The following is a 15,788-nucleotide window of genomic DNA, read 5'->3' as shown; positions in this document are numbered from 1 at the left end:
ATGTTTTGTTTTCATCTTCCTCTGTCTTTCTCTGGTTCTCCTCCTCCTGCGTGACGTCCTCCTCAAACGTTCTCTCTCTTCTTCTGTCATCCTCCTGCTGTCTCTCCTCCTCGAACCTCTTCTCTCTCTTTCATCCTCTCTTTCATCATGTCTTCCATACATTCAATGTCTGTCTTTATCTCTTCAACCGCTGTCTTCTCCTCCAAGCTTGCCCTCACCTCGTCTCTTCTTTCTCTCTTCTCTTCCTTTCCCTTCTTTTCCAGATCTCTCAATCTCTCCAATTTAATAATAATTTAATTAATTAATTTTGATAATTTAATTTTAATTTTAATTTTTATAATTAAAATGTATTAATTAATCTCTCCAGTTCAGTCTTTCTCTATATATGTTCTTGCTCTCTTCTCTTTTCATCACTCATTCTCTCCTGCAGACAGTGTTGCTTCCTTTGCATATTGTCTGTGCCCTTCTCTCGTCTTTTCTCCTTCACTCATTTCTCTACCTCCCTCCAGAGCTCCTTCTTCAGGACTCCTCCCTGCTCCAGTCTCTCCATCCCTCCACACTCATCTGTCCCAATCTCTCCATCTCGTACATCTCCTTTCTCTGTTTCTGGATCATCCTCAGTTTCGTGATCCTCTTCTTCTCATCCTTCATCTCTCTCTCTCTCTCTCTCTCTCTCTCTCTCTCTCTCTCTCTCTCTCTCTCTCGCTCATGCTTCTCTCTTCCATCATCAACTCCTCTTTCTCCATCTCCCATCTCTCCTCACACTCCCTCCTCTTCTACTCCTCCTCCTTCCTCATTCTGTCTCTTCTCGCCTCTATCTCCTTCTCCTCTACCTCCCCCTTTGGGAGCTCCTGGTCCAGCCTCTCATATCCCTCTTCTCTTCCTCTCTCTCTATCCCTCCTTATATATTTTATGAAGAGCCGGATCTTATATAATAATAATGTTATAATAATGTTATAATGGACTGTCATAACACACACTAAAGAGACACAAGTACATTGGCATACTGATTGGCTCTCAATTTCCTCAACTATCTAATCATTGAAGTATGATTGGCCTTTATTCCCTTCATTCATAATTATTTGGACCAATCAACAACAGAGCATGGGGGGGCGTCGAGGTTTCTGGCCCCCCGATTGGACGGACGGCAGCTTGTTTGACAACACAGCGGAGACTGGACTCAACTGGCCAAGGACATTTTTGTTTTATTCATTTACGCCTAATGCAAGCAGTATACGCTTAATCGACGTACCAATATCGGCATTTGAAACAGTTAAAGGTAAGATTATCACATTTCTATCGCGTAATATCGAATAGTTGACTTGTCCAAGAGAGATTAGATAAACTGCAAATCGTGGTTTAGCTAGCTGGTCCCGCCTAGCGCGTTAGCATAGTTATGCAAAGATTACTTTTAAAGAAAGCTTATAGCTAGCTTGGGAAAAGAGGAGTTCTTTTCTTGTATGCATGTTTTACAGTGTAGTATAGTTAGTGAACAGATTGGTTTACTACCTATACTACAATCCTAACCCTAGCTTGGCAGCCAGCTAGTTGGACAATTCACTCAGGGTTTGTTCGTAAATTTGCTCTGAGAGCGCTGGAGCGCACACTGAGTTCAACGTCATAAAGCGACCAAGTAATTTGATTGGACATGAGGCATTCCATGAGTGCTGATCAGATTCCCAGAGCGTGTTTACGAACGCACCCTCCATCTCAATACAATGGGCCACGTTGCGTCATTATCAGTGGAGAGATTGTGTTTATACTGCCAAAGTCAGCAGCCAAGTATAAACAAACACCTAGTCCTCTGTGTATACTTTCTAGTATTATTTAGGCTTTTTTCTTTTATATATATTTGAATGCACGTCAGCACGCTGTAAATGCAGGGATATTCATATTATAATGAAACGATAAAAATACAAAAATAGGCAAGCAACAGGGTTTTAATGGTCATATCATGCAAGACAGACATGAATGCCTATGACATTGGGTTCTACCTTCCATATTATATTAGCCAAAAATGCATTATTAAATTATATCGATTGGCACATTTTTCAGAATGCTTCTGAAGGTGACAATGAAGGATTATCCACAGCTAATCATTCTCACTGCCTGGTCGGGTGTGTCACTGTCAACCAGTGAGGTATTGTGGTTGTGCTTGAGCGTAGTGAGCTAACTGAGTTAACCTGCTAACCAGCTAACCTGATCTCCATAGCATTATGGAAATGAACTACAACTAGGATACGTGTGTATTACATTTATAGAGTAGATGTGACTGAATTACCTTATGTTGTTGTTGTTGTTGTTGTACTGAATTAGGACACTAGATGGTGAGGGAGAGAGCACAGGAGGACTCCAGAGGAACACATCCTTCCAATTATTTTCTTGGCCCTGTAGCCAACCACTCAAACTCACATCTCTCCGTCTTCCCCAGCAGTTGTTATTGTCGTCCAGGAGGCGTTCCAGAGGAGGTCTCTCTTTCTCCATCCCTGTGAGGAGTCGTCGTCCGCTCGTCTGCTGCTTGGGTGATGTCAACAACCGCCTTCATCCGCCTGGCCAGTTCCGGGGGGTCCCACGTGCGCCGGAGAGGCCTGCCGATGGCCCCCCTGCTCCTCCCCAGCCAGGAGAACCTCCACCCCCACCGGCGGCCTCTCCACGTCCCCTCGGCGGCCCGGCCCAGCAACACGCGCTTCGACCCCGACAGCAGCGGCAAGCCCACCACCTGGGACTCCTTCGGCATCTGGGACAACCGCATCGACGAGCCCATCCTGCTGCCCCCCAGCATCCGCTACGGGAAGCCCATCCCCAAGGTCAGTCTGTCCCGGGTGGCCTGCGCCTCGCTGATCGGCCAGCGGAAGGAGAACGAGGACCGCTACCAGGTGTCGCAGATGACCGACAACGTCCTGTACTTCGCCGTGTTCGACGGCCACGGCGGGCCGGAGGCGGCCGACTTCTGCGACAAGTACATGGAGACGTACATCAAGTAGGTGAAAGTCACCCGGGTTGGTTTTCTAGTCTGTGTTCGGTAGTGGTACTGGGGCTTACCAGGTTAGGTCATAATGGGCCGCTTTCACAGACAGGGCTTGAGCCTAGTCCTGGACTAAATCATGCTCTCGATGTCAAATCTCCATTGAAGATGCTTTTTTTAGTCTAGGATTAGATTAAGCCTTGTCTGGCCCCAGCAGATGCTGATCACAGAATACTCCTTTTGCAATTTCACTTCAGGTATTGTTTAACATTAGTCAAGGTCATCGTATCTGTTTGGTTGTGCTGGGTTATATGGACTTAAGGGGAAAGTATTTGAGTTTAAATTGTGCTTCTGTCTATGCAATGATAATGGCCAAACCTTTAAGAAAACCATGGTTATTTAGACAAGGCTACACAAATGAATCACATGATGCCCGTCTTATGAGTGTGTTTCTATGTTGTTATTTCAGAGACTTTTTAGCAGAGGAGGATAATCTAGAGGTGGTTTTAACAAAAGCATTCCTTGAAGTAGACAAAGCCCTGGCCAGACACCTCCACTTCGCCCCTAACGGTAGGTGCTCTGACATCACATGACCTGTTGAATGTAGATAGAGAGTTTCTGCACTGACATCAAACTGCCTAATCTAGTGTCATAGGTCATGGTTTGTTAGTGTTGATAGATAACTTGCTTTACCAAGAACTGTAATGACCAAACCTGTCCTGCGCAGACCAAACATGAATGTTTACTGCCTCCAGTGCTGTGAAAGCTAGGCTAAATATGAAGCGCATGGGTCCCGCTTTCGTAATGTACAAAGTATTGCCACCGGTGGAAGGAAGGTTACACTTAAACATCCCTCCACCACATTCGAAACAAATAGTGAGGAGCATGTCCCTCTACTATAAACGCCTTCCTGCGGCTATAACAATCAGGTTTGTCCTCCTCATGTTGTACATCCCTTGAGCATATATCAACACTAGCATCCCAACTAGAGTGCATGGCCTTTCAAAACATTGCTTCGTCCTAAGTGTAATGCTAGTGTGGATGTTGGAACATAGTGACAGGTTGTCTTCCTTCAGTAGCCATTTTGTTTGAGACAGGCTCAACTTTTTTCCCAGATAGCGAAAGTTTTGACAGTTAGTTTTACCTTTCATTGAACATATGGCCCTGGGTTTCCGTTAACCGGTAATTACCGGTCTTTGTCCGATAAAATCTGTTGAAGTCCGACAAATTGAAACCTCTTCGGTCATAATGTCCGGTGAAAATAATTCCCTCTAAGCACAATTTGAATACAATTCGCTAAAGGTTAATTGTCACATTCTGATTCCTTCTATATTAAAAAAAGACGAATATATAGGCTATATATTTCTTTTATTATTATATGATTTGACGCCGGCATGATGATGACTCCGCGAAACAATAGCGGCCCATCTGGCAACCCTGCACAGCGGGCCACCATAATAATAATAATTACTTTTATTTGTATAGGCTAGCGCTTTTAACCTGCAAACGTTGCAGCTCAAAGTGCACCATAGCGAGCGAGAGGTAAACATGGCAAGAGAAAGTAAGCTTAACAATTACTTCATGAAACCAAGCTACAATGAGTCTGAGGAGAAGTCTGACTCTAAAGAGATGGAGGTAGTGGCTCCTCCAGCCAAAAAGTCTCGAGTTGAATGGAAAGAACATTTCCCCTGGCTGCGTTTAGATGGGGAAGGAAAAATGTTCTGCTCACCGTGCAAAAAATCGGGGAGGAATAACGGATTCACGAGAGGAGCAACGAATATGAGAATGTCGGCTCTCACTGATCACAGTCGGTGCAGTGACCACATATCGGCGGTCAGTTTGAGGCAACAGCAAACCGCTATGAAAGGCCACTGTGAGCAGGCTAATGAAACGGCTAACAATAAGCTGCACTCTCAGCTACAAGTTGCATTTCACATGGCAAAAAATGGCATCGCATGTCATCAGTATGTGGGACTGACTGAGCTACTGAAAGCAGTTAAGTTAATTTAAAGCCTATTTATTTTCAAAGAGTTTTATTCTATTTTATTTTATCTGATAAAAGGCATATGAACGGAAATTAGGCTAGCCTATGTGTCACGCCAGAAGCCTACATGTAACCTCTTGCACTTTTCAATAAAATGTTAAATAAAATATAAATAAATATAAATATAAATATAAATCTAGACATTGTGGTATTTCTTTATATACGTATCCCAGCCTGCCTATCAATTGTTTCTCAATAAACAGTTATGTTCTCCTCATTGTCATACTCGCGAGTCCGATTAAGTATGATTTGACAGGCAGCTAAACTAAATGCCTTCCCAACCAGCGAGACCTGGTTATAGAAATGACGTTGTTTTATTGATAAAAAAAGGGTAAAACTGGAAAGAGAAAATAGAAAACTCACATTAATCCCAAACAATTTAACAGACTTCAGTTAACGTAATGTGGAGTCCGTTCATTGATCGATGGAGTCTGTTCAGTTCCCAGTGTGGCGCGCGTTCAGCGCTGGACATATGGCATAGCGCGCATGCGAATCATGAAAGCCTATATTATTATATAGCTCGCATCTAATCGTATCGGATGAGAAATAGACATTAAACGGCATATATAGGCTACACAACAGTAATCACCGCGACAAACAGCTATATTATATTGTAATATGATGACCGGAATATCTCACGTTTGTCCGGTAAATTGAAATCTTCCCGGACACGTTGACCGGCACAATTTTTTTCTAACGGAAACCCTGGTATGGCCACATACCGGCCACACTGCGTGAAATGTCCCAATATGCCTGTATGTGTGTGTGTGTGTGTGCATGTTATCTACAACAGCTGTTGCTGACCCAGCTATGAGCTGGAGGCACCCGGCACCTTTTTGGAAGGAGAGAGGGGCTAGATAATGGTGGAGTCCAGCGGGTCCCTTACCGGACTACTGGAAGGTTCCTCATCTTTCTCTCTCTCTTCTCTCTTTCTTCTCACTCACAAGTTGTTGCTAAACTGCTTCTGGCTGATAGATAGTGCTCCGTTTGATTTAGAGAAGGCTTCTACTGTTTAGTTTAATGAGTGGAACTGTGAAAATATTGGTCAACCCTTTTTTCAACTATGTTATGACTCTGGTTTGTGGGGAGAGGCATATTACCGTTCCTGAAAAGAGTCCTCGGAAAGTTTCCTAAAGGAACTGTCTCATCCACAGACCTTTATCTCTATTGAGATGGTCTTGATAAGAGCTGTCTGAAGTAAATGTACTGGATGTGCCACTGTCAATGCACTTTGTGGCCAATAACACAGCCTTTTCATACCTTGCACTCACTGTAAATTGTCACTTATTGTAACTGTGAAGGTTTGTGTAAATATTAGGCCTAACACACTGAGTTTATACTGTTACCTTATTAGAACTTTTAGATATTGAATTAGATACTGCTGCAATACCTAGCCAATTGCAATTCTTAAATAGCTTAATTGAAGTTGAAACAATGTGATCTGCATGTATGACTCTCACTTTCTCCCTCTCAGTTGTCTTTAGACTAGCATCCCTCTCCCCAACACACCTTCCCACCCCCTGTCCTCATACGTGCGTGCGTGTGCGTGTGTGTTTGTGTTGGAGAGAGAGAGAGAGAGAGTGTGTGTGTGTGTGTGTGTGTGTGTGTGTGTCACATGCAAGCTATGCTAAGTGGATGTTTGCACAGGATAATTTAGTAATTTTCCGGGTGTTTGTGTGTTTTTGAGAGAAACAAGTTTGTGCTGATAGCCAGCCGTGTGTGTGTGTGTGCGTTTATTGTGTGTGTTTAAATGAAAGTATGTCTGCCTTCCAGGTGTGTGTGTGTGTGTGTCTGTGTCTGTGTCTGTGTGTGTGTGTGTCTGTGTGTGTGTGTGTGTGTGTTTGTGTGTGAGTGTGTACACTAAACCTCCTAACTTGCGGTGTCTACATCCTGCTCTTCACAGCATCTCCTCTCCCGGGGTCGACCGCCACGGTGGCGCTGCTGAGGGACGGCATAGAGCTGGTAGTGGGCAGCGTGGGGGACAGCCGCGCCATGCTGTGCCGCAAGGCCAAGGTCCACAAACTCACCACCGACCACACCCCTGAGAGGAAGGACGAGAAGGAGAGGTAGCCCAAACCTACCCCCCCCCCCTCCCAGAGCTCCACTATACAGTAGAAGTGGTTTTGTTTGTCTTTTTGTTTTTCAGATTTTATCCCCTTTTTCACCCAATTTGGTAGCCAATTGAACCCAACCTAGCATCCAATTATCCCCTGCCTATTGCGTAGGATCCGCCGCACGACCCCGTGGCCGGCAGTCCCAGAGGAGGGCGCCAGGCAGACTAGCTGACTGGCTCCTCGAGTCCAGTACCGTTACTCCAGCACCAGACGGGGGCGGTGTTGCACGACGGATCCTTGTCCGGAACTACTCCTATACCGCCCTCGGGAGCGGCCGCCCAATATGTCGCTCCCCGTGTGTGCCCCAGCCATATCCGGATCTGGCGAGCTGGGATACGATCCCAGTCCCCGGTGGGCAACTTGCACTAGTGGCCAGTGCTTAGACCGCTACACCACCGCGGGGCACTTGTTTGTCTTTTTATGAGGTAGTGGAACAGGGGAATTCCATCAACGTCGCTTTTTTTGGGGCTTCCACCAGTGTCTAACCCTCTCCTCCCTCCCTCTTTCCCTCCCAGGATAAAGAAGAACGGCGGCTGGGTGACCTGGAACAGCCTGGGGCAGCCACACGTCAACGGCAGACTGGCCATGACTCGCAGCATCGGCGACTTCGACCTCAAGGGCAAAGGGGTGATCGCCGAGCCCGAGACCAAGCGGATATTAGTGAGTGTCTGAGACGCGCGGCTCGAGCTGCTGTCAGCACCTCTGAGAAACGTCTAAACGTCCCTCCCTCCGCTACCTAGACCCCTGGACCCTGAGGTGTCGGGCCGGCTTAGCTGGTATTAGCTCTGTGTGTTGGCTTGACTCACCATGCTGAACCATGGAGGCCAGCAGGGTGTAGTGACAGATTATGCCTCCTGGGCTGAAGCGTGTCATACCTTTGTCACGTGGGTGTTTGCCCTAGATAAATAGGGTCGGGCGTGTGTCACGGTTGGCAGACGTCATGAAAACAAGACCTTGGCCCTGTTGGAATAGCTTTTAAAATGTGTCCTTTCCTTTCTTTTATTCCTCGTCGTAAATACTCAATATCACAGCATTCATTGGCTAGGTGAAAAGAAAACACCTGTTTTTTGCTCTATAGCTTTTGCCAATCCTGTCACAGTGGGTCAGTGATAACTCCAAAGAAGGCAGGAAGGAAGGAGAGGATGCCTTTTCAAAGTATTGGGACAGCACCCGAATGAATGCCTGGTCTGGTCTTTTTTTCCCTCTCGTCCAGCTGCATCACGTCCACGACTCGTTCCTGTTGCTGACCACAGACGGCATCAACTTCATCATGAACAGCCAGGAGATCTGTGATGTCATCAACCAGTGCCAAGACCCCAAAGAGGCCGCCCAGAGGATCTCTGAGCAGGTAGGGGGTTCACGTTTAGTCATACTTAAGGGGATGTCCCTTAAGTCCAATTAAGAATGTGTCAGTGCAGTTCTGAGAAACCATTGAACCAAGAGACAGATGTTGGAAAGTGACTAGACTAGACTAATTGTATTGACTGTAGGGATGTAACGATACACTCAACTCACAGGTGAATTGTTTAGACAAAATTAGATTGCAGACATACATTTTTATTTAATACATTTTTATTAAATTATGACTGAAAAAGATTCTTTTATTTATTTCTCAGACAAAAACTACAAAATACTGTATTTTCTTAAAGAATCCCTTTTTATTTCTGAGGTAGGGTATAACTGCAAAACACAAACTATGCAATGAATGCATATTTCCATTTCTTTATGAAAAAACGAAAGCGAAGTTAAAAGTAGATCACGCCCTCTGCAGTGCCGCGATTCATTTTGAATTTGAATCGTCACATATTTGTATGGATAATTAACCGGCTCACGATGCCTCGTTACCTCCCTAACTGCCTGTGTTTGTGCCGCCTGCTCCCAGGCGCTCCAGTACGGTTCGGAGGACAACAGCACCATCATCGTGGTGCCCTTCGGTGCCTGGGGCAAACAGAAGTCCTCCGATAACAGCTTCTCCTTCAGCCGCAGCTTTGTGTCCAGCGGCCGTTGGGCCTAGAGAGACAGGGGAGGGGCGGCCCGGACGGGGGGGGAGGCCCGGACGGGGGGAGGCCCGGCGGGGGGAGACGTGGGAGACAAGTGAAAGGGAGGGGGGCAACCTGGGGACCTTATCCAACCATATCCAATGTGCAATACAGTCTCAATACAGGATGTCCCCCCCCCCCCCCCCCGCCTCTGGGCCTATGTGGAGAAGCACAGCTAAGAACCGATGCCTTAGGAACACAGTATGTCATTTAGTGATGAAGATGATATATGATATGCGCTACGAATGTCTGCATGTCAGACGGCAGAACTGAAAACATCACTGGAGGCACACTCTTCATTTTTTGGCGACAGATGTCACCGTTATGATTCCTAGCAAAAATGTAAGCTGAGAGGTTGCTAAAGAACAGGAAATCTGATTTTGATTTGGCCAAAGGTTTACTAAACCTACTAAGCCTCAATTTGTTTAATGGAGTTGACCTGTCATTATCTTGATGGCAGCCATGACGTCTCCAGTTTTGCTTGCGTCCTGCAGTTTGTGACCGACAGACTTTCATAGCGTGTTCATTTTCATGACAGGTTATATGCACTTACAAAGGAACACGTCCTTTTCATACAAGGTTTCATGTGATATGATACAGGGGAAGATCGAAGTAGAGCTTCCGTCGAGGCAAAAACGTTATTCTTCGTGTCGTGCAGGTCGGTCGGCGTTGGAGTGTATGGGCATTGACCTTGTTTGAAGACAAGCCTCTGCCTGTGAACACCCGGGATAGCGCTTCTGTCTTGCATGCCATGAATAATTTGTTTTCGATCGGAGTTCTTCTAAAGAATCAATAACGCACTTTTTAATTTCTAGATTTCATTGGGACGGACACATTCGTTCCAGTGTGTCTGAGATTCATCCATAGCACATGTTGTGATCTCCAGAGGTGCTTTAGGTTTTAAAACCTTTGGTTTTAATTTACCAGTGTTTTTCTTTTCTTTTTTTTGGTTTGTTTGTCTGTCTGTAGTCTCTGCGCTTGAAGTACTTGTCAGTGTCAAGTTCACTCGGTTCTCAGAACAGGGAGATGACGGGTGAATTAAGCGGTTGTTTGTTGTATAGGTTAATCATTCAACGGTTACATATCTATCTATGTACAGATTCATATCTATCTATATCATAGGACAACACACACACACACACATACCCACACACATACCCACACACACAACACAAAAAATCATATGACATCTTTCGAGTTCCAGCATTTCGGTGTGCTTTTGTTTGGTTGAATTAAATGTCTTTGTATGGTTCAAGGGAATTCTGTGAGACAAGCTATTTCCGTACACAAAGACAGTCTGCCTATTGATGGCGAGAGCCCAAAGTCTTGGAGTAGGAGGTCCATGCAGTATGGAATGTTTTCACCCTCCCATGTTCTGTTAGTATGAGCCACAGCATGGACGGATGCCCAATTGCACAAGCCTGTCAAGGCCTAGGAGAACTGTAGGGGAGTCTATTGATTTGTTTGGGTGGTAGTACTTAGTTTTCGATGTGAAATCCAGTAATTTGGCCGAACAGTACTTCAACCTAATGGCATTCCAATAGATGAACCATCTAGGCAGCAAACCTCAAACGGCACCAAATCAGTTGATTTTAGGCACTTGAAACTGCAATCAAGCTTGTAATAGTGTCTATTTGATAACCATACTGTTTCAAAGACGCTTTGTTTGCAATTGTTCTCACACTTTATTAGTGCTTTTGGGTACAGAAATGTCCTTTGTATTATTTGCGTTTTATGTTTTGTACATAGTTCTATTTATGTATATTTTGATTGCAGGAAAACTACTGTTGTTTTTAAGTGTGCTGTTTAAGTATTACTATTTTAAATTTTAAACATTTTAGAAAAAGGAAAGAAAATCTCAACTTGCTCACCATAGACTAAACTGCAGTATAGTCTGCTCTAAAACTGTTGAATGGAGGTGGCAGCAGTAACTCTGAATTTGCACTGGGGAATCAACGGTTACCTTTTCATGGTGCACTTTAATATGATGCAACAATGAACAAAAAGTCCTCTACCCAAGATCCCTAGATGATCTGTGAATGTTCAAATGACTTAACTGCCACCAAGTCCCTCATGAGAAGGGACAACGGTTGACTCAGAGCCATTATGTAGAAAGATCTCACTGTATGACTCTGGGTTGATCCGACTGTTTGGTCAACGGTTGTTCCAAAACTAGAGCTCTTACATTTATCCAATGTGAAGAAGCGGTCTATGTTGTTTCTCACTGCTATCCGCTTGTTAAGTCTGACGTCAAAAGTGACGTTTAGCCATTTCCGAGTCCAAATCAGAAATTCTCCGCACCGGAGTACCTGTGAACTACAGCGGTAGAATGACAGTTTAATCGTTTTTTAGACTCGGATCTATTAATACAACAAGGGACACATCACTTTACCGTTTTATCCATATTGTCAGGGTATTTGAGCCTTGGAAAAGCGCTATGTAAATATAATTAATTATTATTATTATTTCGGCATCTTGAAGACAGCGCCTCAGCCAACGTTGGCCCCGGAAATACGTCACGACTTAACAAGCGGATACTGCTTCCAGATGGTTGCTAAGCGATAATGCCACACTGATGTGCATTGAGATCTCTGTATTCGTTGCACTCTGAGCTACTTCTAGGGGAAAAAAAGAAAAAAAACTGCTACACTCTCAATAATGCCGTCAATGTGAGTTTGAAGTTTGATCCATGAATGTATCTATTGCAGTTGTTTGTGAGAATCCCTGTTTAGGTCTGAAATGGCGTTCACTTCCTTCGTTGAATACCTTTTATGATTTGTGTTATGAATGTGTCCGCTCACAATGTGTCACCTCAAAATATTCCTCCTCAGTTTGTTTTTTCTTCCATAACAGTTCAGTTCACTCACGTTTAGTGATTCTGCTTTCTCACCACTTCTCTCACTTGTTGTTTTTGCCATTTTGGTGTATTATTGTTAATTGTACATGTGTAATATTGTACAGGTAGTATATGATGATATATTATATTCAGCTGAAGCCATGTGCCTATACCTTTGAACTACAATGTACATGTCTCTATAACTGGGTGTCTCTAGTACCACTCTCTATACTGACCCAAGGAACTTTCCTCCTATCCTCACCTGTGTTTGGTGTTTATCTGGTGTACAGGTTATTTCTCCAAATAAAAATTACCAGAAGGATCTTGTGGTAAAAAAAAAAATCTCATTTTGGTGAGTCTGTTATCTATCATTGTGTGTGTGTGTGTGTGTGTGTGTGTGTGTGTGTGTGTGTGTGTGTGTGTGTGTGTGTGGTGTGGTGTGGTGTGGTGTGGTGTGTGCGCGCGATCGCCACTGATAAAGGCATTTCTATGTTGACATCCCCAAGAAGACCAGGGGGTATTCCATCAACAAGGAAAATCTAGGTGTATTTTAAGTCTTGTGAGATTTTCCTTTAGCAACGTTGATGGTATACCCCCCTGGTGTTATCTCATGCATGTATTCACACCCTATGGCTACACCACTACAGGGCCTACCCGAACCATACTGTTCTGGATACGATATATTCCTTTTACACTGTCCATTCCAGACCTGCTTCAGCAACTATGGTGGGTGTGTAACCAGGCCAACAAGAGTACAGCTCAGCTCAGTTTGGCTCTGTAGTGTAAATGAGAGTAGAGGGTCTTGTAATGAGGCTAATGTCTTCCCATAGTTCAGTTGATTGGTCCTCCATGCTGAAACAGTATCTCTGAGCAGAATGTATTCATATCTGACCATAGGTCTTCAATATCTGTGCTAAGTGATTCGTATTTAGATACTCAATTGGCCTCACATGCTTCTGCAGCTGGGGATCTAGATTTGGGGCAGCTGACTTGAGTTTTGGATTTTGAAACAGGCCTGGGACTTCCAGAACTTTCTCGTCAACAGACTCAGAGTTAGTAGGTTGTTAGGCTCCACTACGGTTTAGTCCCCCACTAAGGACTATTCATAGGTATTTCTACTAGCCATTGTTGCAACAGAAGTGGAAATACAACTGATAGCCGTCCACCACTAACAGTTGTGTCCAGTAGATGGCGCTGTTGTAGTTGCGTGATAACAGTCCAAAGGAACTGGTGATGAGATGAGGTGTGAATGTCCTTTGACAAGTTACCATTGATGCGCAGTATGTCAATAATAAATGAATAGAATATTGTAGTGGACATGTAGGCAACCATAACTCTCATTCTCGGAATGGTCTGTGAAGTCCATCCTTGACTATACTACCCCCCTGTACTGTCCCTCCTGAGACATCTACTACCCCCCTGTACTGTCCCTCCTGAGACATCTACTACCCCCCTGGCCCTGTACTGTTTCTCCTGAGACATCTACTACCCCCCTGTACTGTCCCTCCTGAGACATCTACTACCCCCCTGGCCCTGTACTGTTTCTCCTGAGACATCTACTACCCCCCTGTACTGTTTCTCCTGAGACATCTACTACCCCCCTGTACTGTTTCTTCTGTCATAAAAAAAAAACACGACTGCCAATGGCCCCAGGCCTGAGCATAGATGTATTTTTCCCGCTATGACCAGTGGATAGATGATTCACTTACTTAGTCGATAAGTAATTAATGTATTGATTGTAAGTTGCTTTCGAATAAAGCGTCTGCTAAATGGCAAAAATGTCAAATGTAAGTGCTTCGGCTCGGTCTTTGAATCCGATCCACCGCAGGGTCATGGCGGGGTCACGTTCACCTGATGTACATACTGTACCCTCATGATGCAGGTCTCCAGATGGGTATCAACACTGAGCAGGGTGGGAACTTCACGTTCTGGTGCACGTCGGCATGCAGGCTCGGACTCGCACAGATTCATCCAGCCTCACATCCTGTAGGTTCGAGGAATGCACACAGCACACACCAGTGGAGGCTGGTGGAGGTGGAAACACGGAAGCCTCCACTGATGCACACACGGTTGTCATAGATACCCGTGTTGTCATAGATACCTGTGTTTTGGTCACAGAGTGTTTCTTATGCATCCTCCTGTGAAGTTTTACATCAGTCTCATGTGTCAAGAATGTATAGAATGTATCACCATCAAACAACAAAGTGTGTGTGTGTGTGTGTGTGTGTTTCATAATCTTTTGTGTCTCAGGGGGGGCTGGTGGAGGTAGAAATCGGAGGACAGGCTCATTGTAATGCACGGAATAGAATGAGGAATGGTATCACACACGTTTGATACTATTCCTCATTCCATGTGTTACAAATACTATATATTGTTATACATTTAATGTATAAGTTCCTAAGATCAATTTTACAGCATTAGCATAAGGCACAACAATTATTATTTTTTAAATGCTATTCATTACATTGAGACGTTATGAAACTGCTGATAGATTGATGAGGTTGGGACAGCATGAATAGGATATATAGGCTTTATGCTGTTACCTCAACTGATCCTGTTTTTATACAAGACACATGGCTTGATATAACCAGATATAATGGAGCACTCCAAGTGATTAATGAGTAGACACACATACAAGCACACACACACACTTTTCTATGAAATGCATACAGCTACAGATGTCAACACTTGCGTAACAAATAGTCCCTTTATACGTCTCAGTCATTCACAGTTTATGGGACGATGTGATAAGAGAATAAGAGTGTAAGAGAATAGTCTTATATTCTTATCATCTAATAGTATTATAGATCATGAAGGGTTTGATTTCTTCAGACACAATACGATCGCAAAGGAATTGACAAATGGTGAGGGGGTGACTTCAGGATGTCTGCATGCTCATTCCACTGTGAATGCTCCATGTTGAAGTTGACTCTGACGCTCGGTTTCAATGCTGCTGGACAGGTGTCACCAGGTGTCTGCTCACTTTCATGAATTGTCGTTACATCACGTCAAGTTGCTCTGTTGGGGACTTCTCTTAAGAGACGGTTGTGATCATTCCTTAACTTATCCTAAACCAAGTGTAAGGTTTTACCCTTACCCATGTCTGCATAATGGTCAAACAGCAAGTACTGCACCAAATGTAATTTCTAAATGTTCTATGTTCTGCATATTCCATAATGGTGTGGTGCTTCAGCCGACTGTAGGTAGGTCACATTAGTCTGTACATTCTATAGTGTTGACAGAAGATGGTTGAATACCATTAAAATTAATTTAAAATTGAATACATAAGTAAGAAGTTGACAAATGTAAGGTTTTTGTCCCACGGGGGCTTCAATCTATATTTTTTGCCATATTTAAAATATGACTGCTGATTATTGTGGCATTTCAATAGGAAATAACAATGTCTGAAAGATATATGTTTTTATATCTAGAGCCTCCTTAATTGGCCTCCTTCTGTCCAAAATAAATAAATACAAATATTTCTACCATCTTCTCAAGATCCACTGAAAGCACACTAGAAAATGGAAACAAGGAATTGCTAATTCACTCCGTTAACAAATCACGAAAATGCACTTCAGTGCTCAGTGGGTAAGATGCAGATGGGGGGGGGGGAATCATAATGAATCCTTTATTAATATGGAAACCCTTCTCCATATTATGCAAGCATACATTTACGTACGATGCCTTTTTACACTATAATTCAATGTGCTTAAACGTGCCAAATCCATTTAATAATCTAGATGTATTTTGTACGTTACTTTACTGAAAACTATTCTAAAGCCATTCTACA

At 43.9% G+C, this 15,788-nt stretch overlaps 1 protein-coding gene across 1 annotated transcript; it reads left to right on the top strand.

Annotated features, from left to right (window-relative positions):
- Positions 1-1,161: 1,161 nt before the first annotated feature.
- On the top strand, positions 1,162-9,160 carry ppm1kb (protein phosphatase, Mg2+/Mn2+ dependent 1Kb). The gene is made up of 7 exons (XM_080533940.1): positions 1,162-1,279; positions 2,435-2,980; positions 3,435-3,535; positions 6,913-7,075; positions 7,639-7,783; positions 8,337-8,471; positions 9,006-9,160. Exons 2-7 carry the CDS (start codon positions 2,526-2,528, stop codon positions 9,135-9,137), a joined length of 1,131 nt encoding a protein of 376 aa, XP_080390066.1. The 5' UTR covers positions 1,162-1,279; positions 2,435-2,525; the 3' UTR covers positions 9,138-9,160.
- Positions 9,161-15,788: the final 6,628 nt, after the last annotated feature.

This window comes from Nansenia antarctica, assembly GCF_963989245.1.
Source record: "Nansenia antarctica genome assembly, chromosome: 6".
NCBI lineage: Eukaryota > Metazoa > Chordata > Actinopteri > Argentiniformes > Microstomatidae > Nansenia > Nansenia antarctica.
This window is presented reverse-complemented; position numbering and strand designations above follow the sequence as displayed.